This window comes from Sander vitreus, chromosome 7, assembly GCF_031162955.1.
Source record: "Sander vitreus isolate 19-12246 chromosome 7, sanVit1, whole genome shotgun sequence".
Lineage (NCBI taxonomy): Eukaryota > Metazoa > Chordata > Actinopteri > Perciformes > Percidae > Sander > Sander vitreus.
The window spans coordinates 22,486,935-22,513,502 of NC_135861.1; the positions used below are offsets into that span (position 1 = coordinate 22,486,935).

Sequence of the window (26,568 nt, forward strand, 5' to 3'; positions counted from 1 at the left end):
ATCTGATATTGCATATTATTCACTGGAAACATGCACAGGCACACAAACGCACACATGCACAGGGCATGCACCCTTGCACACACACACAAACATACATTCATCACAGTTTGGCATTTCTAGATACCACACACTCAAAGATTCCATTAGTGCTGCCGCAGGGAGCGCAATGCATTCTGTTTGGCAGAATTGGACTGCTTCAAAAGAGAAATTTAAATTCAATATTTCGGGGAGGGAAAGATGAAATCAACATATATTTACTGTTAACTGACAGTCAGGTAGTGATTTATTAAGGTTTGCGGGAGCCAACAAAAAGACAATTACATAGGAAAGTGAGGCTGTAATTGTTGTGTAATTAGGGAAGCAACAACATGCAAAATAACAAACTAATGTAGAGGAGGCAAAAATGGGCCAAAAGAAAATAATAGTCTCAAATCCAGGGGTGCACACAAGAAGAGAATTATTGAATAACTGTGTAGGAAGCAGAATGTTCTTTAAGAAATCGGTCTGCTTACGTTGGTTCATCTTTTCTTTCCAGATAGACAGCTAATAGGTGCATTAAGTGCACTGCTAGGCATGTGATTTGGACTGAAATGCTGTCTAATTGGGACTCATTTGGAGGAATTTTTCAATTTAGTGCCCAAACCTACAAGCATCCCATTTCTGTCCATTAACTACATGACAACCCATGAACATCAGCGGGTGTATCAAAATGACTCAATCATACACTTACTCCAGTATGCGGGTACACACCGTATACACCGTACACACCACACACACACACACACACACACACACACACACACACACATGGACAAACCAACCTTTTTCTTCTAATCAATGACTATTTCAGTTGAGAGCCTGAGTGCATCACAAGAGTAAGACTGTCCAAGGTTGTCTCCATCTTTCACCACTCGGGGAACCAATTTAGCCACACTTTTGACACACTAGGAATTCTGCCCTGCTGAGAAAATAGCTGGAGCAACTAACAAGGACAGGAAACGGACATACAGTATAAGACAGGTGTCATCCTGACTCTTCCTACTGGTGGAATAAAAACCTGTCACCCTCACCGACAATGCCATTATCTCTATTTTCCTCCACTTCATCAGCCTCAACATTATCATCCATTAGAAAAATATGGTTGAGGTGTGTCTTTCTAATCAAACAAATGTGATCAGTTATAGACACATTCCCTGTAAGAATGCAAGATGAGGTATCATAACATCCCACTAATGCTATTTGTACATGTCTGTATGTATGTATGTTTTCTTTGGGGAATAGGGGGAGGAGAAGTAGAGTGCTCTGTGCATATCTCAGCGAATTACTGCTGACAGAAATGATAAACTGCAGGCATCAACTGCAATTACTACAAAGAAACTCTACTCGTTAAACACCAACAAACTAACAAATATCCACCCAGCAGCTCAGTAAAACTCTCAATGTACCTCCATTACCCTCCTCTATAGGAAAAGCAAAGAGACTGCAGCACACTGACTCTATCTACCTTTCCTGTCACATTAGAAAATACAAGCAATTATTACACATCCCGCTGCCAAACTGTCTGCCCCTCTCATTCATCCCCTTTTCTCCTCCCCTCTCCTTGTCTCTCTCCTTTTCTCTGCCCTCCCTTCTCCTTTTCTCTCATCTCCACTCCTCCCCTTCCCTCTCATCTCTCCCCTCCGCTGGTCTCTCATCACTCTCTCTCTTTCTTTCTGTGCTTCAGGTCTCCATGGGGACAGAAGCCATGCATGAAAAATGAAATTACTTCAATCCGTTGGCCTTGGCAGTGGAGTATAAATCCTCACCAGTTAGGAAGTGATAGCTCTCCATAATTCCATTTGGTTTTTCCCCGCCCCCCTGATTTCCCACCCGTTTTCCAAGTCATCCTGCTTGGGGGGGGGGAAGAGATTCGGCTGCACAGCCATTCTAGCCAATTAGCTCACCCTCCCACAACGTTCATGTAAAACTGTTGAGGGATGGTGCCAGAATCCTTTTCCTCATCTGTTCTACCAAACATTTGTGCGTGGGTATATATATATGCACATTAAAGCGTGAAAATTCGTGTTTTTTCTGACTCATAATTAATAATGTATGTAATAAATCCCATGCACATATACATGGTTATACATTAACAGATCCAATAATGGATTTTAGCTAGCTGTCGTTGCATGTTATCAGTCTCCTCCTTTTATCACTGAATGTTGCGTCAGGCAGGATGTAATTTCAATGGTGAGCAGCTTTTGCCATTTTATCTTCAGAAACGGAGGGATTATGTTGAAAAAGCCAAGCATGAGATGAGCAAAAAAAGCTTCTCATAACTGCATGACTGTAGTACTTTTTCTTTCCTTTAATGAAAAGAGGGAATCTCTCTCTCTACACCCTACACTGCTATCTAGCACCTCCTACAATACCACACAGTCACACTCACACATGCACATGCAATCTCTCCATTGGGTCATAAATAACAAATTCATTTTCAAGAGTGCCAATTACAATAAAAATCAGTTTTTCAGTTTTTTCTTTCGTTGGATTTTTTTTTGTTCCTTCTAATTTTTCTACTATTGTCTTGATAGTGTGTATGTGTGTATATAAAGAGAGTGGAGAAGAAGCGCTCAACTGAGAGAGATTGATAGTGAGAGTGAGAGAGAGAGGCAGCAAAAGAGAGAGAGCCATGACTGTATCATCCGGCATCAGAAACCAGACACTGTCTAAATGACCTATTTGTCGACGGATCAAAGCAATTCCCTTCATTACTGACAACTTGTCTGGTTCTTAAGGATATCTTATCAGTGAGCTTAGCTCCCTTCTGCCAGGCAAAACTGAATCAAATGAGAAATTATCATGGCACCGGGTCTTCAGGGAAAACAGAGAAGAGGAGATGAAGAGAGGAGAATGAATAACACAGAAGCGCTGTTCTACCACCACCGTTACTGGGGAGGAGAGGAATTCATTCTCACTTAAAAATGCATGTTAACTAACACTTTAAAATGTATCAAACTACTACTACTTAGATATATGACTGGACTGCTGTTTGTAGATATACATATTTTAATAATATGATGATATATCTTCAAATGAAATGAATCCAAATTGCAGGTATTGAGTGTGACGGAGTGTAATGCAATATAATAAAAGTAGATGCTTCAAATATTTAATCTACCCCCATAATGTTACATGGGGGTAGAAACAATACTTATAAACATAAGGCTATCCAATGAAGCACCAGCATAATCTACAGTACAGCCTCGAAATGATCAGAGATGAAGAACATTCTAATAGAGTAAACTGAAACACAGGGAATTATCACTCGCATTTGCAGTTTTCCTCAGCTTCACGGAGCTTTTAAGACAGTTTCGGCTCATTGTTTTGGTTTTCAGACCGCAACTTTACTGTTTTGGTTCACTTTTAGTACCCTACTGGCACAATTTTTGGCAGCAGCAGGCAGCTGTTTCAAGTGAAAAAGTTCTACAATCCCACTGTACACTACTTGTCCAGGACCAAATGACAGACACATATGATGACCAGCTGGTGAACATAGCGGAGCATTTAGCAGCTAAAAATACAGATATTTCTGTCAGGAGTTGGTGGAGACCAAAAACAGGGCTTTAAGGAGACTGAATATTTGGCTTTCACTAACTGCCTTCAGTCACATTTCAAAAAAGGGAGGCAGCAGAGGAGAAGCAGGTTTAATCACGGCATTCTGCTGTAAATAAGCATGACCTCTTTTAAGGCACAATTTGCTTTATGCTTTGCTTTATAGTTTCTAATTTTTGGGGGAGTAAATAAAAAAGCATCCTTAAAAAAATCTAAAACCCCGTACCTACCTGCTCGGTCCCTAGCATAACCTGAGATACTCAAGTTATTCTGGCTTGTTTTGGCTGGCTCTATTTTTTAAGGTGTTTCAAGTTTAGACTCGGGCAATGATGGGCCTTTCTGCTTTGTGTGAAACCAGAGTGTTCCTTAGCATATTACCATTGCACTTGTTTGCCTTTCAGCCCACGCAACTCACCATGGCAGATTAGGAGAGAAAGCGCTATATGTAAACAAAGGGGAGGAACATGGAAAGGCTTAGGGCTCCAGTATGCTCCATTCGAAAGAATTTTCTGTTTTTCCCCCTCACTGTCTATGCCAGCATACTCACTGTGTTTGCAGGTCTTTGACGATACGGAAAAAATAATATTTTTTCAAAGTTAGAACTAACCTGGTACTGTTTCAACAGAAACACTGAAGGAGATGGTATGTTTGTAATCTAAACCAAGCAAGGAGATATAATGGAGAGATTATTTTATTAGTGATGGAAGAGGAGGCAAATGTGTGCTAGCCAGATTGATTATCTCACAAAACTTTGATTTAAAACCCATTCATCAATCAATCATGTTAAAAAACAGCCCATCTCACTGACAAAACAGTAGTCATGAAACCATTAGCTCTGTGTCAAAACCAGTCCATGAGAAAAGTATTTCAAACATGATGTATTGGTGTATTCTGTATTTTGCTTTGGTCCACAATTCAAAGATGATAACTGCTTTGCTCTATGCAACATTTCTATATTCTACATTTGATTAACAGTACCTTAATCTGCAGGCTACCTGACAGATGCATACATGCATATGATCAGGTGTTTTCTTTTTCTTTAGTGAGCCGGTGCATAGGTACAGCCATAACGTATATACCAGGTTAGTATTATAATTGATCTTTCCTATTCTTGGATGCTTTTGAAGTACAGGTACGCATAATTGAAGATAATCTGCAGTTTAGCATGTAGAGAGAACTGCAATTAGAATATGCATTGCTGTAATGTTCTTGGGGCATTGGGTGGGTGAAAAGCAATTACTATAGAAATGATTCAAAAGTCTTGTGCATTCAGAAAGTTTGTTCAGAGGTTGACGGAGGTTGTCCACAATTTCCTCAAGAAAGAAAGGGATAAAAGGGAAATATTTTATGTTTATATTTGGAATGATGACCTCAGCTAAGCTTTCTTGAACAGCCTTGATTCTCATGACTATTTTGTTTTTACATAGTCCATTTAAGACAGCCCATATTCAATTGCAAACACATTAAAAGGAAGGTGTCCTTTCACCTTGAATCACCCTAGAGCTTTTTGCATCTTCCAGAGAGCTTTAGATGATTGGTAGACTGCCTCTGTAAAGCTCTGTTTGAAAGTAAGACACCTCCAGTTTTAGATGAATGAATGACTCAATTTTACTATAAGGTTTTCAAGCCATGAAAAACATATCACAATGGAAGATATATACTGTATCTTGCTAGGCTACATTATGACCATATATATTCAGCATATATATATATATATATATATATATATATATATATATATATATATATATATATATATATATATATATATATATAAAGCGGGAGTTTTACGAGGAGCAATGCTCTCTTTTACAGGACACCCTGATCACATTCACACAGTTACACCTTCTCACCTGGAAGCTGTCCAGTACAACCACAGTCTAATCTGTTGACCACTGGGCAGCTCCAATGGAGCACTCAGGTTTATTAGCCTTGCTCAAGGGCAACTCACTGGTGGTAATGAGTGAGGGCTGCTTTTCACTTTCCTCACCCACATTTAGCCTGCCAATAGCGGGGATTGAACCTTCCGGCCACAAGCTCACATCTTTAACCTTTAGGTCATCACTGCCTAATATAAATGTACAGTATATATGAATGTGACAAATGCATATTGTGAAAACAAAACAAATTCACACAAAAAACAGTGCTATGAGATTGAGCAAAAAGTATCCCTATCTGGCTTATGCATGTCATACACAAACATAAAAAGAAACACACACACACACACACACACACACACACACACACACACACACACACACACACACACACACACACAAACAAACACAAGGCCTGTCATGAGAGTGCCAATTAAGTGCGCTGTAGTGTGCTGCTGGTACAGAGAACGAAACTGGTTCAGTGAGCAGTAGGACAGCAGAAACAGTCACTTGCAGACAGCAAAGTCACAGCCAACCCCTAAAGAGCTGAAAGCCAGGGCCTTTTACAGCTCTAAAGCCCAAGAAACAGGGATAGCGACTCCAAACACAAATGCAGACAGGAACAAACAGAAATATGTTCTGTCAACAGTAGAGTAAAGCCTAAAAGACATGCAAGAAATACAGGTATTGGCCAACAGGTCACAAACAAACTGGTTAATTCTAAAGAGAAAGAGCCTCTCCAAGAGAAAGGTTTTTAGGTGGCATTGCATATCACATGCACACCCCATCTGTCAAATGCACTCTGGTGCACGCACAAAGATAAAGACACCCTGTATGTTTTGCTGTGAGTCAGCAAAGTGTCTGCATTAAAAGCTTTCCTGTGGCCTTTTCAAAACACAGACTTTTGCTCAGGCTTCGATGTTGAGCATTGTATCTCTTCAAAAGGTAGCACAGGATTGATGTTGAATATCTAAGTCTGAAGTTGGGTTTTTCAAAAATGCTTACCAACTTAAACATAAAACAGAAACTGCATAACATCTTGTATTCATTAGCTGGCGAGGATTGCATGGACCCTGCGTGAACAGACACACCTGCGGCTATGTGTTTAAGGAGGAGAGTGCACATCAAGCCTATTAGATTTGTGAGAACGATGTACATCCACCCTAATATTCTATGAGTGGTGTGGCTCTAGGCATGGCAATATCAGTCTGTTGGTGGTCGGTCCACCACTTTGATCCAGACTGAAATATCTCAGAAATTATTGAATGGTTTGCTATGAAGTTTTGTACATTTGTGGTCCCTATCCCCTGGGCCACCATGAGGTTGTTATGCTTTTGATTGAAATGTCTGAACAAGTATTGGATTGATTACAATGAAATCGGTTACACTTTACTTGAAGGTATCTACATAAGAGTGACATGACACTGTCATGAACATGTCATAAACATTACAAACAAGTCATAAACGTTTATGACATTACGTTTCTTTTAGTAAGTGTCATTCGGTTTTTGTCATGACAAGTTATGGTTATGGTTAGGGTTAGATTAGGGTTAGGGTTAGGTTCATGTGTTCATGACAGTGTCATGTCACTCTTATGTAGATACCTTCAAGTAAAGTGTTACCATATTTTGTTACTAACAGTCATGTCCCTTAGTTGTAAGTGGTGATCTCTAATTTTTCATTCAGTGCTATTGTCAGGTAAGTATTTTGATTTGTCGTCTTTTGTGTTCATTGCTAATTAGCGAATTCTGGTATGCTAATATGCTAAACTAAGTTGGTGAACATGGTAAACGGTATTCCTGCTAAACATCGGCACGTAGGTTGCTCTGCTTAGCCGGTCCGACCGTGTGTGAATTCTAGTGCCTTGTATGTTGGTATTAGATGCCGAGGGCCGTGACAAAGCGTTGGTATTTGAAGAGTTGGGAATGGTCTGTTAGAGCCATGTGTAGGCAATCTCAGCCCACTCGTTTCCAGTTTCGAGTACAGCACCTTTAACTCTACTGCCACACAGCTCCCTGATATGTATGGACAGGCTTATGTCATTGCTTTTGAAATGCTCAGTTTTACCGATCTGCAGTAAAACGAATGCCATTTTCAGAATTACAGAGGGGACAGAGAGGACGGAGGGTCAAACAGATGCATTTTCAGATTCATCTGGCTTATTGGTCCATGTGATAGTGTAACAGAACGAAATGGAGAGATAGTGAGCTTTTGTGTCATTTGAATAATAGTCAGAACTGACACAGGTGAGATTATTAAAATACCTTCCTCCACATTAGTGAAAATAACATTGGGTAATGGAAGTTAAGCAGTAAATTACTTTTCCAATTATTGCAGTGTGAAAGGAGTCTGGCTTAATAGTGCAGGCTTATGGCAAATTAGAGGTGCTATTCTCCCTGGAGGTAACAATGGAATGACTCGCCCTGTTCACTCTCCTCTTCCAGGCAGGGAGAATGAAAATAAGGCAGCCATTGTAGTGGCAGACAAAGAGCATCGCACCCCTTAGCTTTGGCTTAGCAGGGTTAGAGTGTGAGGGCTACCATCCCACGATTACTCCCCTCTCTCTCTCTCTCTCTCTCTCTCTCTCTCTCTCTCTCTCTCTCTCATGGAATTGATTAAATTGTGAAATCGGGAGTGTGATAGATGCACAAATGACTTCCCCAGTCGCTCCCTGAGGCTTTGACAAGGACAATATCAAGGACCCCCTGTTACTCCATTTTCCTCCCTCATGCCTTCATCCCGAGGAAACCCAATCTGGGTAATTAGAGGAAAGGGTGTTGGAGACTTGTAAGAGAGAGAGGGGTGACAGTGGCATGGAATCTGCTGCTATTGCACTTTCCCAAGCCATTTACCCCCCCCCCCCCACAAACACACACACACACACACACACACACACACACACACACACACACACACACTTTATACTGTCCACCTTTCAAACACCACTATCTCCCTCTCCTCCCCATCCCCTTCCTTCTTTGTCTTCTTCTCACTTTCTAAATCCATCAAGCAGCAGTGAAGGGGAGAAATGCAGACTAGAGGGAAAATGGAGAGAAGAAAGAGTGACGAGAGTGCAAGGGGGAAAAATTAAACTGTGAATTGAATGCATCAGCAAAACTCTGGCAGAGCATGAGCCCCTTTTAGCTGGAAACGGGAAGTTTAGGGGAAGTTGCCAGGACTTGTTTGACACGACAGCCGTTTGGCAGGATGGATCTATACTGTGAGAAAGAGGAGTTTTCCCCCCTAAACAAGACATGGGTGACCCTATGCTGCTGGGGAAAAATTGTCTCACACTGTCTTTTTCAATTTAGTCAGTTACATCATTGCTTGGACACATTTCCAGTGGAAACAGGCAGCTGAAGGGCTGTTTGAATAGAAAAGCATACAGAGCATTCCTTTCAACCAACAGGGGCAGACATTTCGAGGTATCATGAGGTAAACAGATGTATAAGAACCCAGATGTATGTAAAAGGAAAAAGCAAAGGCGGAAAGGTGTTCAGGTAGAGGTGGGAGCAGTGTGTGCCCGTTTGATGCCGACTGGAAGCCTGACAAAATGGGCTGCTCCCTGCCAAGTATGCCTCTGCCAAGCACAGGCAGAAACTGAAGAGGGGCTGGACCTTGCCATGCTGCTGCTGGGTGTTTTGAAAAGTTGCACATTCACGTGTACATGCATGCAAACACAAAGACAAACTCACTCGTGTGTACACACACACGCACGCACGCACACATGCACGCACGCACACACACACACACACACACACACACACACACACACACACACACACACACACACGGCTGCAGCCTCTAAGTGTGTTTCAGAATGTTTCCAAGGATGTTCTGGCTCCCACTATCCAAGTGAGGGATTCTGCTTGGCAAACTCCACCTCAGCAAGAGTCCAGCTGTCATGTTGACAAATGAACCTTAGAAGAGTGAAGAGGTGTGTGTGTGTGTGTGTGTGTGTGTGTGTGTGTGTGTGTGTGTGTGTGTGTGTTTATGTTCGTGGAGCCATGCATCTGTGACTGTGTGGATTCACAACTGTGTATTTTTGCTCAAGCACAAGCGTGTGAATCATAAGGATAACACACATATGGTTTTTGTTTTATACAAAAGCAGCTGGCCTGTCATTCCTTGATTGATACAGATCAAAAAATGGACCAGAGCCAGCTGAGGTCAGTTTCTGTGAACCTCTCTCTATTCCCGGAAGTCATCATGAAGACATTGCTGAAAATCTGGAAATTAACCAGCCACCCCAGCCACTTGACTTGACGCTGAGTCCTCTTTAAAAACTGACACCGACTACATAGCAACCAGAACAAATCACCCTATATAAAGAAGCGTTTTGCACAGCCTCAGATGAACCATAATGTTTTCCACTGTATGCCGGAAAGCCAGGCGCTGTGCAAAGAGTGATGCATCACTCTGGTTTCATGAGCAAAGTGGGATGCTAAAGCTTTTATAGAGCGTTAGGAGGAAATGTTCTTTTCTCCTGAAAATGAAGAGCAAATAAAAATGTGTAAAGCAGCATCAGGGAGTATTGGCCAGAAATACTCATAAGCAAGAAGCAATGAGAAACCTGCAGAGTAAAATGTCAAGTTATAAAATACCAGCAACTTTTTATGTAGTGCTAAACTGTTTATCTTAAGAGCTGTTTCATCTTGAGATGCTATGAAGAATTTCAATGCAGTGAGGAATTTTATTACATACGTGCACTGTGGTGATGTGTCCATGTACCAGGGGTCCATTTCAGAAAGCAGGTTTAGTGAAAACTCTGAGTTTGTTAACCCTGAGATGAAGGAAAAGGTTTTCTGTTTCAGAAAGAGAGGTAACTTAACCTCAGAGTCAGTTACTATGGTAACTGAGTCTGTGAACCTAACCTGGTCGGGAGCAGGTTTTCTTCAAGAAACCTCGAGTTTCTCTCAGTCTCCCCCCTCTGACACCAGCCCAGCCTGCTGACACAGCCCTCTTTCATTTCCTCATTCATTCATTCAGTCTGTATCAGGCGCATTTTAGCGCAGTTTGTTTCTGTATCTGTATGAATAAAAACAGGGTTGGTTTATTAACCATGTTACTATAAAACGACTAATAAGACTAAGACTATAAAACGTTTTTTTTTCCTCAAAACATGGCATTTCCATTTGTCGACGATCCCGTTGATGAAGAAGCTGTATTATTTCGCAGGGAGTTAAACATATGTCGGGAGATGATATTGAGGCCCTGACGCATTTTCATTTCCAGATAACTACCTATTTGAGCGGTTTCGTTTTTCTTCCCAGTCTATCAGTTATGTATCCTACATAACCTTATCCGTCCTCATATCACTAACGTCACCCATCGTGGACATGCTCTTACATCCCAGCCGATTATTTGTCACATTACATTTTTTTGCAAATGGCAGTTATCTATACAAAATTGGTGATGTGGAGCATTTTAGTAAAGCCACTGAATGGTAAAGCGCCGTCGCTCTGAAACGTGTTTTAAACGTTTTTGTAGTGTTCCCTGGCCACAAACCAGTAAGAGCCATTAAAAAGGAGTTCCACAGTATTACAGGTGAATGATATAAACCCTTTGAAATAAAAGATTATGAATTATAATTCTCTTTATGATGGTGCTGCAGCCTCAGAATGGGATTAGTAGTATAGACCTAGGACTTTTTCGCCCGCAGGATTGCACCTAAATGAAATAGATTATAGGTTCAATACCATTTCACCAGTAATATTATACTTATGATTAAATATGATATACACTATATTGGAATATGCACATTTACTCTAGCAGCAATTTTCTCCCACGCAAATTATCTCTTTTGCAGCAGCCGCTGTGTTGCTTTTTTAACGAAATACATGTTCAAACTCGCTGTTTGTGCGCATGAGTATTTCCGCCGACCCGTTTGTTTGTGGTTGTTGCCATGGTGAATCGTAGTATCATGGCTCCATTCATGCTGCCTTTTTATTGTGGTGGTGCACGTGCGTGAACATACTCTGAGTTGATTGAACCAACTCATATCAACTGTTCTGAAACCAAAAACTCAGAGTTTCCCATCTCAGGGTAAATCAACTCAGACATCAGGGTTAGACTCAGAGTTTGTTAAACCTCCTTCCTGAAACGGACCCCTGGATCTTCATGTGTGTGTGTGTGTATGTAAAACAAAAACATGATCACCCCATGACAGTATCCATTATACTTGCATGAAAAGATTCTGACTGAGGCATTTCATTTTAAATGACAAAGTAAATAGGATCAGATTATTCTGGTGCAGGCCTCGATTTTGATTTTACCTCCAGGAAAGAAAGAGCCAAAGAGAGGAAAATGGAAAAAATACAAGCACATTAAGTGAGATTAGAATTTTACATTACAGGACTTGCATCCAAAAGCGCTTCAATTCAATTCAATCTCATGCTCAAGTACTTTTCCTGTTGGCAATTATTCTTTTCTTTCATTTGCTCTAAATGCTGTTGCTTTGTGTTGAATCAGATTTGATTCTGTTTGGTCCGTCTCTCAGGCAAACATTACTGAAGAGTGGTAGGAGGAAAGTATTACCTGATGGGAAAAATGCCATGCCTACATCTCTTTCTTCTTTTCTGTCTGTCTGTCTGTCTGTCTGTCTGTCTGTCTGTTTGATATTCCTGCATTATGTTCTCTGTATCTACTTCTTTGCTCTACAGTAATTCTGTCCCTCCGTCTGTCTGACTGCCAACCCGTCTGTCGACCTGTCCTTTCTATTTGACCGACCTTGTTTCATATCAACGGCAATCACTGCCACCCTCAAGCCCTCCCATTTCATCATTGGTCCCCACCTCCCTGAGTCCCCCTCCGAATATCTTTTTTTCCAATTTCACTGCACATTATTTTTTCATGTCTTCAGAGGAAAAGAGATTCTTGGCTCTCCTTCATCCTGATCCACAGGGTCGCCGAGGCCAACCTCCAGGGGACCAGACAGGGGCTGTTTGTTAAGCTGTTATTTATCTCCTACATAAAGTCCTCCTCATCTTCTATTAAAGAGCCCAGAACTGTTGCCCTTGACTCACACATAACTCTTGTGTCTTTTGGTGATATGACTTACTGTTTAATTTAACACCAACTGAACCCAGGGGGGAGCCCGCCTGGTGCTGCCTGATGTCATATCAGAGAGAAATGTTTTGGCGGGGGGGAGAGATCTGTGAACATGTGTGCACTTATCTCTGTGTGTGTGTGTGTGTGTGCTGTCTGTGCCTGTATGAGTGAGTGGGTGGCTGAGGCAGATTTGTTGTTCTTTGTTTTGTTACTGTAAAGCCTTAGTGGTAGCAGCAACGGCTGGAAATCTTTCTGTTATAACGAATAGCTGAAAAACGATAGCTGAGTATGCCTGATGAACATGTTAATCGGGACTTCATGCCACTCATTTTAAAATAATGAGATATTAAACAGTGAAAATTACATTTCAGTCTCACTTCCCTGAACCCAACAGGGAACCATGAGCAAATGCTCCTGACAAATATATGAATGTAGTAACAATTAGTTTTTCTCGTCAATACCAGGAGATTGTAGGAGACTCCATTTCCTGGGGCTGATACATGTAATTACATTGATCTCACTAATTTCATTAGAGGAAAGGAAATGAAGTCCATGAGGTATTTGTTATATGCCAAGACCAGACTACGGTATAAAAAGTGGGTGGTGTGGCTCTTAGTGGAAAAAAGTGGATTGTTGATTCAGAACTAAGCATACAGAAACTGAGCTGTCCAAGAATCCATGAAGCTATCCCCTTCCTATTTCATGATTGCCCTCGATCACCTTCTTGCGTGAGATACTCAGGTCCTCACCTCTTCTCTCTTAGTCTCACGCTATGCAGAAGATGGTCGCTTTTATGTTCAAATGTTTGATTAATGATCTGACTTCTCAAAAAAGACAGGAGAGAGCTTGTTCCTCCATCACAAAGACTCCATTAGCAAAACTAACAATGTAAAGCACTCACAACTTTTTCTGGCGTTTTACTCCTACCATCAGAAGTCAGGCCTGACTATCCTGCTTCACCATAGCTGTCACAAAAGAAGACTTTTTTTCTTTTCTTTTTTGAACTTGTGCATAAATAGAACAGGTAATATCTTTTTTTGAGATAAATGTGTTATTTGATTGTGAACAAGACTAAGATTCTACAGCTGTATAAGGCTGCACTGAAGCACAGAGGTGCATTGAGCTTAATACAACAAATCTCAGTTTAGCGGTTACTATGAATAATATGTCATTATTTTTTGCAGGTATTCAGTCATAAACCAAGTTACTGAATACATTTAATTGTAGATCTAATGGTGGTGCACCTGTAAATGTTAAGGTTCTAGTTAAGTTATTACAAGACATCCTAAGCTGTTGAGATATTGTCTGGACCAAAATAGTGGCTCTACTGACTAACATTGCCACCCATAGAGCAGAGGCGCTAGCATGGCTTAGAAAAAAGAGGATCAGTATGTATATTAGCCAAACGATTAGCAATGTCTACAAACAGGGGCTGTTTGTGCTGGAAGGAAACTCGCAGCTGGGGTTTAGAAAGGAAATACCTGAATTCTTCAAGAGGGGAAATCAAAGAAAAAGCCAACTAGCCAAGATGTGTTATGAGATGCTGACCCGACTGTTTGCGCTCTTCCCCCAGAATGGACCAAGGTCTCTCCTTCCTTCTTCCCTCCCTCTTCATACTCTAAAGGAGGTCCAGCCATATCTGAAAGAAGTTTATTGTTTCTTTCTGTTCTTACCCGGCTTAATAGAGTTTATGTAGTGTGTGTGTGTGTGTGTGTGTGTGCATGCGAAGTCAGCGTATGTGTGTTGAAGTTGTACGCCTGCCAAGAAAAGGACCTTAGCAGTGCACAAGAACATTGAAAGAATACAAGACAAAACATAGCCCCGAACGAAATATGCTTGAATACATATACAGCAGAGCACATCCTGTACAGCTCATGTGTTTGATAGACTTAGTGTAACCACACATTTCAGTGTTTTCACAGCCTGAATTTATTCAGCCCAGAAAATGTTCTGTGCAGTTCAACATTAGTAAATTCCATATGGGCAGCAATGTGGTTTCCTAGTGACTGAGCTCTGGATCGGACTGTGATCCTTAAATACTCGTATCCCTGTGTTTCACCATCCTGCGGTTTCTCTGGTGGACTAGGTTAAAAAAAAAAAAAGAAAAAAAAAAAAGATGAAATCCTGTTTTTCTGGCTTAGCTTTTGCTTCTCTTTGTTCAGGGATAAAGCAGAAATGCGACCAAACAAAACCCCAAACAATGAGCATATACAAAGAAAACAACGTGGCACATGAGATTTACTGATCCTTTGTTTGCCGCCTGTGTATGACAAGTAAGTTCTCCCTGCTTGTGTATGCATGTGTGAGTTTGTTTGTGATTGAGTGTGTGTGTGTGTGTGTGTGTGTGTGTGTGTGTGTGTGTGTGTGTGTGTGTGTGTGTGTGTGTGTTTGTGAGTGTACATCTCAGCAGGAGGGAGTGGAAAAGGAAGAAGTGGGCAGGCTAGATCAGTGCAGTGCTGTTGTTGGCCGGGTGGTGGCTGACTCAAGGAAAGAGGCCGTGAACAGCAGTTCTCCGGGAAGTCTATCAGACCTAAACACAGACGTGCCTCTATTCTAATCTTGGTATATCTAATCCTGGTCCAGCCCGGCATGCCATCTCTCGTTCCTTTTCCTTTCTTTCTGTTGCTTTCTCGTGTTCTCTATCACACCCGCTCCCGTCTTTGTCCCCAGTGAAATTCTCCAATGCAATCAGCTCCAGCTCACTTGTACAGTATGGTGCTTTGTGTTCCTCCTTCCCTTTCAGATTGTCTTTTTTGTATGTCTTTCTGGTGTTTTTGTTGTTGCCGTGTCTGTCAGTGAAGCGGAGCAGTCATTAATCACTGGTAAATGTACTCAGAGGAGAAATCAGACACCTCAGGGAAGGTTCTCTCATTCTGCTCATAAAACGCTTTTCTCAACGCGATCCACGGAGAGAGATGAAGAAACTGGAGCACAGGTGCTGCAGCGAGTACAGTAAACACAACCAGATGCACTGCAACACACATCGAATCAGATACAAATGTCCATATTTTGCGTACTGTTTAAAATGCACGCTCCTTTTTCTTAGACATATTTTCTAAAACCACTACCAAGAAATACATGCCTACAACAAATTACTGATACAAATAAACCTCTTTCTCTTCATATCATTCAATAAAGGGCTTTAGATAAATACCCATTTATTTGGCTTATTGCTCCTGCAGCTGCTGTTTCTCTCTATGGTATTGCTGTCAATATAATGTCCTGTGATTATTCAGGGATGCAGTCACACTTTATCGGAATATCTGGCTTCTCTGTCTAAAGGACAGCCGGCAGACAAAGAAGACAGACATGACAAAACAACAAAAATGTTCTTCCAAAGAAATATTACCCAATAAAACGTTTTCAAATCCCTTGTTCCGGCTTTTAAAATGGATGTCTTCTCTCTCAAAATAATATCTCTGTTAGACAAACATTAAACTATTACCCAGAGCAGAGTAAGTTTAGAAGTGAATCAACAACAGGTTTCAGAAGAGAAGAGAGGCTGAAAAGAAGAGGACAAGGACAAAAATTATGCAACTGGTGAACAATTGAATGAAAAGAGGCTAATGCTGTGAGAAATGTACCAGCCAGTCCCATGTGAGGGAAAGTATCTGGGGTCAGCCCTATGTTCCCACATTTCTAAGAATTTTTTTTTCACTGAAAATTAGGGTTAGGGGGTTATGGTTAGGTTTAGGCTATGGGAACATAGGGCCTAATTTTCAGTGAAAAAAGAATTCTTAGAAATGTGGGAACATAGGGCTGTGGGAACATAAGCACGTTCCCAGCTATCTAAGTAGCAATGCTTCAAGTCACATTTTATGCTTCTTAGCCTAAAAGGAATTGTTTGACATTTTAGGAAATATGCTTATACACTGTCTTGTCGAGAGCTGAATGAGAAAATTAATATCACTGTTATATCTGCCCATTAAATATGAAGCTACAGCCAAGAGACGGCTAGCCTAGCTTAGCATGAAGACAACATAACAGAGGGAAAACAGCTAGCTTGGCTCTGCTCAAAGGTAACACAATCTGCCTACCAGTCTTACTATAGCATGCAGACATCAGTGTTTCCCACACATAGACTAATTTGTGGCAGTGCGCCACACAATCAACACCGGCCGCCACGTATTGCGTTTTGTTATTACATATTTTTTTAACGCTATTTAAAACACGCAGTGTATTCGTTCAGCTGCATTTCCTTTCCCTGCTCTCCTCTGTCTCTCGGTCACTCGCGTCTCCCTCACACACACACACACACACACACACACACACACACACACACACACACACACACACACACACAGCCTCTCCCCTCCGTCTGTCTCCATGAAAACGAGCGAAGACGGTTCGCGAAAGGTTGGTATCTTGTGAACACCTTTACACAATCACACATTAAAAAGTGCAATAAAAATATTTTATATTCTAAATACAATGTTGTCAGTGTGTTAATCTTGGAGTCCCGACCCGACCCTTAGCAAACATGCGATTGCGCCTGCTTTAGAAAGTTAACTAGTCGCCAGTTTGCGGTAAAATGCAGTTGGGTTGTCAAGGTCAAAACACTATATGTAGCAGCTGTGAATCAAATAAACTTGTTATAAATAATGTTATGTCATTTTTATACTCTTACACTGAATATTTGCTGCTTCAATCCAGATGAGTATTGAAAAGTATTTCCCGCGACTGAAAAAGAACGTGTTGAGGATGAGGACCAGCCTGAACCGGAGGTATCAGTCTGAAACAGAGCTGAACAGTCCGACCAGTGTAATTAGTTACGTTATTAATTTGTGTACAATATTTTCAGGCTTCAACCAGTGCTGCTCAAGCAGAAAGACAGGGTCAGGGAGAGAAAGAGATAGATTCATTAGACATTGAAGAAAGAGTAGGAGAGGAGGACAGCATCCAACAGCGTGTCCTCCTCAGTTTTTGATACTTGATTGTTACGAAAATAAGTAACCGGTCTGACACGGGCGAAACACTGAGACATAATGAACACAATATATTATATTTGTTTAACTACATGGTACTTAAATCCCTGTTTTCAGTCTTTATGCCAAGCTAGGCCAGTCGTCTTTGGCTGTAGCTTCATATTTTATGGACAGATATGACAGTGGCAACAATTTTCTCTTCTAACTCTCAGTAAAAAAGCAAATACGCACATTTCCCAAAACTATTCCATTAAATGTTTAATGCTTACCAATTCACGTACGTCTCTGTTACACGTTATGTGTGTTAATAGTCACACACAGTGGTGCTATGACCTCACCTGCACCAAAAACTTTATTTTTGTTAAAGATTATTTTTTGGGCTTCTCCGCCTTTAATTTTTGACAGGACAGCTAGGTGAGAAAGAAGACATGCAGGAAATTGTCACAGGTTGGATTTGAACCCTGGACCTCGAGGCATAAACCTCTCAGTATATGTGCACCTGCTCTACCCACTGAGCCAACCCGGCCACCTGCACTAACAACTGACCAAAACAACTGTCTCTCTCTTTTTCTTTTTCTCTCTCTCTGTTATTATCTCACAAACGAGAGTCAGCGAACAGTACAATAAAAAAGGCATTTTACTGGACCAACATTTATTCATACCCTGTCTAGCTCCCTGGCTAAATTGTTGTTTCATCAGGGTTTTGTTCATTTTTCTGCTGACGGCTGTTCTAATAGAGGGTTAAGGGTGTTGGGTGGTGGTGGTGGTGGTGGTGGGGGGGTGGTTACGTTGAGTCTTTATTTACCCGAGCAGAAGAAATCAATGCCTCTCTGCCGTAGGAGAAGTGTGTGGATCAATGGAAGGTTTCAAAAAGCCTCTGTGAAAAATCAATGTCCCTTACATGCTATTGATGGCTGTTTGGCTGCAGAAGAAAGAGAACGACAAAGAACACCTGTTTATTGTGAAAAATTACTCCCCCCATTCTTTGTTTTAGTCCTTCTGGATCTTTTTGTCTCTTTGTTTTCTTTAGAACAGTCTCGTGTTTGTTTCCTTAACATGGCTTTCTTTGAAATACTTTCGTTTTTGCCTTTTTGTTAAGTTATGTACCACTCATACCTATCTATTGTATGCAGTGCACTTAAGGAACTAAATTGTACTTGCTGGAGTAGTTTTAATGCAGCATACGTTTCACTCTTACATCAGTAGAGTTTTAGAGGAAAAACATATTTTATTACTTTACTCATTACTTTTACTTTGTTACATTTGGATACATTCATCGTGTTACTTTGATTTGTTCAGTGTTTAATGGATTTATGCCCATCACATTAGGAGGATGGTGGTCTGCTGATGCCAGGTCTGCTGGCACTTTTACCCTACCGCAGCCGTTAACCATTTAACTAGTCGTATTGTCCATGTGTGTTTCTTGCAGAATATCTAATGAGGAGATTATGGTGTGACATTTCATCACAAACTGACAGCTTTACCTTCACCAGAGGAAGACCATCTGTGGTTGAAATTATGTCATATCCACATAAAATAAAATAAATTTTAAGTAGCGCGTCTGTATTTTTTTTCTTCTTTTTCTTTGACTTACTAAGTTACTCGCTACTTAAATTGTTTGTTCAGTAGATACTTATGTACTTTAACTCAAGCAGGTATTTTGATGATTGAGTACAGTTTTCGGCTACTGTACCCCCCCTCTGGTTGTAAGGAAGCACAGCACTGCTGTTCATCATCTGGGAGGGCAAAAAAGAGGGGATCTGTGATGCTAATACCAACTCAATCAACTCTGTCACACCAGAGGCTTCTTAAGGTCTAATATTAAGCCACAGAGTTACACCATGCGCACTACACTACTTGATGTACAGTGGGAGAGTATGAAGTGCTGAAGCAATTATTTCAGCGCTGCTATTAATAAAAAGCAGTCAATAACATCCCATTGAGCTCTGACACCGTTTTGACTTTAGAGAGCAATGGGAGTACAGTTCTGCCAAGACTTTACCTAAACAGTCAACATTTCCCTCGAGCCATGTCAGGCTGCGAGCTCAGAGGCCAGTCAGTAGGGCCTCTGTCCTGACACCTGCCTGATCCTGTGCTGGCTTGATCAAAGTGACAGTGCTGCAGACCTGCAGAGATACAGGTGAGGGCTGCTGTCACCCCGCCTGTCCAACTGATGGCAACTTGGTCAGGGCAGGGAAAAAAGCGGCGGGATGGTGGGGAAGGCCGCTACCTGCATGTCACTCAGTGCTGCGCAGGATGACAGAACAGCCCATTAGGAAAGGGACTGACTTCACAGGCCATTAGGAGAGTCATCACACAGCCACAGCACTCAGAGCACTGAGTAATGTCACAGTTGGAGAGAGACAGGAGAGGAGATGAGAGACAGAAAGACCGTAAGCTCTGTTGCAACATCTTCCACATAAGACTTGACTGAGGTTCTGACCTCATAGAGTGTTTATAAAGATGGACAATGCGTTTCCACTTCCTCTCGCTGTACAAAAAACTAATAAAAACCAAACCTTTCAGAAAATAAACACTTGAACAAACATCAGGATGATAACAACTACCCAAAGTGACATAAACCATCTTTGGGAAAAATTTACTGTATGTGACATGTACTTAAGATTTTTTTAGTTTGGCCCATGTCACATCTGCTAACATGGAGGGGGCGGGGCTTACGAGCTATACTGCAACCAGCCACCATGGGGCGATCCAGATGTGTTGGCTTCACTTATACAGTCTTTGCATCAACCCCTGACTGAGGGTAATGAAACATGCAAAACATCCCTAATTCTCAACAGAGGACTAAAGAGGTCATAAAAATAGACTAAACGCAAGTATGGCAAAATCATTCCCATGTCATCCACTCCCTAAAGCTGTCTCCTTGTTAAAATCTCTAGTTCTCAGTATGGCCCTGCCTGCCCTCCAGTCATCATTAAAGAGAAAGACGGGAGCCTGAGAGCCCAACAGAGGCATCAACACGCATCACTTCTCCTCTGCTCTAGTGGATTGCTGAGAGTGGAGTGTCCAGAGTCTGAATCCACCAGCCCCTGACGGATTTATTTACTGCACAAAGTGGATTGTGTTTGGCTGCAAACTATACTTCCAAATGTTCCTTTGATACCCTTTCCCTTTCGCCCTGCCCCATCTCCTCTGTCTCTCTCTGCTCCTGACCAGCTCATGCAAACAGCAGAACTGTCTGACCATTTCATGGCTGGTGTAGCACTACTGAAGGGCTCAGTGGGTTTGGGTGAGAGTGCCACACTGTGCCAGGCTGATGGGACACACTCCAGCTAAAGAAGCACTCCAACTCCAAAACAAAGACTTACAAACTCTCCCCTCGTTGACTTGATAGTTTTTGTTTCACTATGAAAAAAGGGAGCATAAAAGAAAGTTTCCTTCAAGCAGCTCCTCAGGCTTTTCCCTGGGGACTGGATAAAACCTGGTAGAAAAACAAAGAACAGATACAAAGAAAAAATGCTTCTTTCGCACAATTTAAGACCCAAAAGAGATAAACTGTTAGAGTTTTGTAAACAGCGAGGAAAATCTGATGGCTAGATATCCCAGATAAAGAGAGAAGGAAAGTGGGTGCAGGGAATGAAGCAGCAGTCTACTGGAATGATGTTTTTTGATGAATTACCGCGCACACCACAAGCTTAGAGTCTAGCGCTTTGCTATGAGAGAGACGAACTGCGCATTCTGTTGTGACAGAATCTCAGAATTTTAAGCACTCTGCAGCTCGAGCCTTTGCACAACAACACATTTACACAAACGTTTATTCATTCATTGTTTTGTTTTTCTCCGACAGGCTTGTACAGGCTTGACCTCCAACCCTCACCATGTTGTGTTTAAATTTTGTACTCACGAAAACTAGCAGTTTTGCAGACATCTAATTTGCAGTGACGGGAGTCAGTTGTTTTTGCCACATTCAAATCTTGAATGCTAAATGAGGGAAGGTGTATTGAATAATGATTAGGTACAAACAGCTGAGGTGTCACTATTTGTATATTCCGGTTCTTAACATAGATGCAGTTTATTGTTCATGTTATTACCTCTGATTCATCTAAATTTAAAACATCATGCCGACATTGGGGCATAGGGGATGAACTACTGTCCTGCTCTTTTGGGCCTGGGAATATCAGCTTTTGATACTCTCTTCTTATATCTCACAGTAGGCCCAGAGTTATGGCTTCGGTAAAGATTCTATGACAAATTGTATTGTTATAAATGAGCTATTTAAATAGTACTGAACTTCAGGCAACCTTTCTGAAATGGTGTGATAAAGGGGAAAAAAGGAGGAGAAATAATCATCTGTTTCACTGTAAACCCAATGGACTTCACACTGTAGGAGAGTTTAGCTGCTTAGCTGTTTTGGAGCCTGCCCTGTGTCTGAAGGGAAAATGTCTCAGGGCCAATCAGGGCTGTTTAAATACCTTACACGTTTGTGGCTATAATTACACCAGGGGAACACAGCATAATCATCTGTGAGAATATGGAGGACAAACTGGTTGTGCTAATGTATTTCTGTTCTGTATCACCGTCGATAACACACCCCCAATCAGCGTTAGCCGTGAAGTGCCCTCAAGAAATTCCAGCTGTAAATTCAGAACAAATCAGTGATGCAGCCCATCAAAGCTGTCACTTACGCTGACGAGCATCTGAGGGAATGGTCCTCGAGAATTTTCTGCCACGTTGATTGGTGGGATCACCCAGTCCCTCTTCTGCCTCCGTAGACCCTTGGAGCTGTTCAGACCGGACCCTGAGAACATGATGACCGGAGGTGGTGCTTGGGACTCCTCCTTCCTTTCTTTTCTCTCAGCGACTTTCCCCTCTTCCTTTGTGACCTTTAAGACAACACAAGGCTTTGTTTAGGAGGCTGGATGAGCTGTTAATGATAAGAGCAACAGTTCAGTATTGTTAATCAGGTTAAAATCTTTGTGACCTGTTCATTCCAGTGAATTCTTTTGTCATTATGTTAGTGAATACGTTTTTCCAGACAGTAAGTGTAGCCAACTAATATACATAAACGCAGGATAATCAATGGTTGCCTTGGTGGTAGCTCAGATGGCAGAGGCAAATACAAATTCCATCTCCTTGCTGTCTGAAAGTATTACTATATATACAAAAGCAAATGTGTTATAACAACAACTGCAGTGAAGAGAGTTTTGAAAGGCAGCTCTCTGGCTCCTCAGTCTCCCTCATAAAAAGGCAGTCTTCCTTTTGTCATTGTGGTGCTACGTGTGCAACACACACGCATTCATCTATTATTTGTTTCTGTAACATACAGTTATTCTGTCATTACTATAGCTGAAGAGAATGCATGATGTTGCTCCAGTATGGAAGCAAAGTGCTGTGGATCCTCTGCACACTAATTCACTCTATATCGTTCATTCACTCACAAGATTACTCAATTGCTGACTCAATAACGCTCTCGTTGGCTAGCAGTTAGTCCTTCTGCACCTAAATGATGACTAGGAAGCTTGGCAACCAGAACAAGGATCATTCACACACCTCCATGCTCTTTTCACCTGTTTAAACTCCCACTCAGTCTCACAATTGCAACTTATCCAGAACTCAGCAGCCAGATTATTAACTAAGTCTAGGAGGTTCTGTCATATCACTCCAATCTAAGCATCACTGCACTGGTTGCCCATTAAGTTTAGAATACATTTTAAAATTGTATTAATTTCATACAAAGCGGCCCATGGTCTGGCTCCAGATTACATTAAAGAGCTTTTAAACCCTTATAGCCCAGCCAGGCCCCTACGATCAGCTGATCAAAATCTTTTAGCTATTCCGCCAACCAGACTGAAAACTTAGGGTGATCGTACGTTTTTCGGTTACAGCCCCTCGGCTTGGGAACAGCCTTCCTCTCAGTGTGAGATCGGCTGACTCCACTGCAGCTTTTAAACGCCTCCTTAAAACTTATTTTTACAAGATGGCCTACACTTAACTATATTTTCTCTTACATTCTCGCAACACCGCATATTTCCTCTTATTGCTACTTTTTTATGGTTTTATTTGAATTGAATTGAATTATGCTTTGTATTATCATTTCAGTGTTTTTAGATGCATTTCCATACATATTTCTGTTATTGATATTCTATCTTACACCTTAACTGTTTTATAAAGTGCTGCTTGTTCTAATTTTTGTACATCCTGGGGGGGAGGGTAGGGCTTACATGGGTTTCTGATTCCTAAATCATATACTGTAAATATTTTAATCTGGAAAGCACTTTGTGCTTAATGCTTGAAAAGTGCTATATAAATAACATTATTATTATTACTACTATTATACTGCTCCTGTATGTAGAGTACTTTCCAATGACAACACTTCATAGCATACTCGTATCAGAGCAAAATGTGGCAGGTGCATGAAGTGTGAACATACTTTAAAGTTTGAGAAATACAAATACAATGCTTTGTGACCTTTATACAGGAAAATGCACTGGAATCATCACATGGCTGAAGTCTTTGACAGACCAAATGTAAATACAATTTGTCCACTGCTGCACTAAGCTACATTGGTGTATTATATTCCTAAGGGAAAAAATAAGATTTTGCATCTTATAGGATGAGGATTTTACTGAATTATTTTCCTTTATCCATATTTTGGGCTCTCATAAAGTCTGATGATAAACTCCTAATAAATCCATGTTAATTACATCAATGTGATGTAACCACAACTTTGTAAGAAAAAGAAAAAAAAGGATGCTGCAACAAAGGCAGATTTTAAATGAATGCATGTATTAAATAGACTATTGTGTGCAATGCCGCTGAATAGGAGATTTTCTAAATAGACCAAGAGCTGAAAAAAAGGCATATACTTGATCTTTTAATAATTTTACCATTTAAAACTACACAGCAATTAGGAAATTCATTACAGTGAGAAAATATGAACACAATACAATTGACAAGCTTGCTCTCTAAGCAAACTAGACATAAACAAATCATCTGTTTTAATATCTAAAAAAATCCCCATCCTATTTACCACTGTTTGCCTATATGTGGTGATAAGTAGTTAACTGATATTTCCAAAAGCATAAAATCTATTGTCTGCAGTGTGCCATATAAGCAACAAAAACAATGTATTAAATGATGTCTGTTTATCATCGTATCTAGTTCATTTGTGTCATCATGCATCAGGTCTGTGCAGGACTGAGCTGTAAAATGTGAGCACACACATGTACTGTCTCTGTGAATCCTTTGGGTTTGTATGTGCATGTGTATATGTGCATATGTGGAAGAGACCATAAACTATGGACTATGGACACCGGATATAAAAAGCCTATTAACTCATTCAGTATTCTCCCATCATACATCTCCCTTGCAGGCAGAGAGAAATGGCCACCACAAACCTGTCTTTTTGAAAGATGCTCAAATAAAGAACTTGAAAGGAGCCCATTTTCAGTCTCCTCATGATCATTAACTCACCCAAGAGTCAGAAGAGCTACATCAAATGATGAAGCTATCAGACATATCTAAATGAATGTCCCAATGTGGCAATACTACAAAACACATGAAGGTGAACTGCAGAGATTATCCTTCATTACAGATGCATCCAAAGTAGGTAGAAGCATACGCAAATCATTGACGATACAGTAAGAGACCTTTAGTTCTGCACCCCAGGTCTAGGCACCTGAGTGCAGATAATCAGATATGTTGCGGTTGCTTCTTACAAATATCGACACATCTATGGCAAGGTTTCATAGCCTCCATCACCAGCTCAAGGCTTACTTTTTAACTATGACATGCTTAATGTCCAAGGGTCTGCTGTACATACGTGATCTGAAGGTATGTTAAATCGGCAATCTGGAGAGTTGTTCTACGGATAGTTTACCAACCTATCTCAGGATTAGTGAAAACATGTCAAGAATTCAGTCACGAACATCATTGCTGAAGCTATGCATCAGTTGCACTGTGTCTCAATCATGTTCCCCTGAGCTATCCCTCGCTCCCGTGCTCCCCCCTGCCCTTCTCTTGCAGTGTTATTGTTTTTCTCCGTCTCTCCTCCGAGTCAGTGGGTCTTGACAGCTTGTCTCAATAACAGTGATTCCTCCAGCACTGAGCTGTGTTAGGCTGATGGTGCACCCAATGTGAAACAACAGCACAGAGCTTTACCTACCAAAGACTCCTCCCAGCAGGCCCCAATAAATGTCTTTCATTCATTCATTCACTCTCTCACTCACTCACTCATTCAACCTTTATTTAAACAGGGTGGTCCAATGATAGCAGCAGTTCACCCTCTCCTGCATGGGTGGTCTATGTACACAGGACTATAAAAGCAAAAGTCAAACATAAAAAGTATCAAACTGCATATGAAATTTGAGGATAAAATTGAGAAAAGGGCATCGAACCAACCTTAAAATAAGTTTACTTCAAAAATCTAAAATACATATTTTCACCCTTATCTGTAGTGCTATTTATCAAAAGTAATTGAATAGATTGTTTTGATACGAGTTGCCCAGTGTTGGAGATATCGGTCTTAAAGATGTCTTCCTTCTCTCGAATAAAATGGAACTAGATGGCACTTGACTTGTGGTGCTCAAAGCGCCAAAAAAAATAAATTGGAAAAAACTCAACAGCAATGTCTCTTTCCAGAAGTCATGACGTGGTTGCTCAAGATAATCTAGAGACCTGGTTGTGAGTAGTTTCATGTAGAGGCTACTGCTCGTTACAGTGTGAGAGGAAACCGCTCACAACAAAGTCTATGGATTATCTTGAGTAACTGGGTCATGATTTCTGGAAAGAGACATTGTAGGGTTTTTTTGGCACTTTGAGCACAAGCTGAGTGCCATCTAGTTATATTATATTTGAAAAAAGGCAGACATCCCCAAAACTGGGCAACTCACACCAGAACAATCTAGATTAATAAATAGTAAGTAAGAGGGAAATATGTCATTTTGATTTTGGGGTGAATAGTTGGGTTCTCACAGGTAAGAAAAGTGTGTAAAAGGTAAAAATATTAACAGATTTTAACTTATGGGTAATACATTGGATGCAGTCGAACCACAGTTCAGCTGCTTACATCTTTTTATTTTCATCTTTACTAGTAAAACTTTAGTAATCACAAATATTGTGAATATACATCTGTTTAGCCTTAAGGCTTCTTTTCTTGTTGG

General features: G+C 40.9%; 1 protein-coding gene across 1 annotated transcript in view; it reads right to left on the reverse strand.

The window, feature by feature from the left end:
- The window catches only part of LOC144521101 (cadherin-4-like), a 262,678-nt gene that overhangs the window by 49,799 nt on the left and 186,311 nt on the right, over positions 1-26,568 (reverse strand). Inside the window, exon 5 of the mRNA XM_078255406.1 lies at positions 22,093-22,290. Coding sequence (XP_078111532.1) covers positions 22,093-22,290 — 198 coding nt within the window. The remainder of the gene's footprint in view (positions 1-22,092; positions 22,291-26,568) is intronic.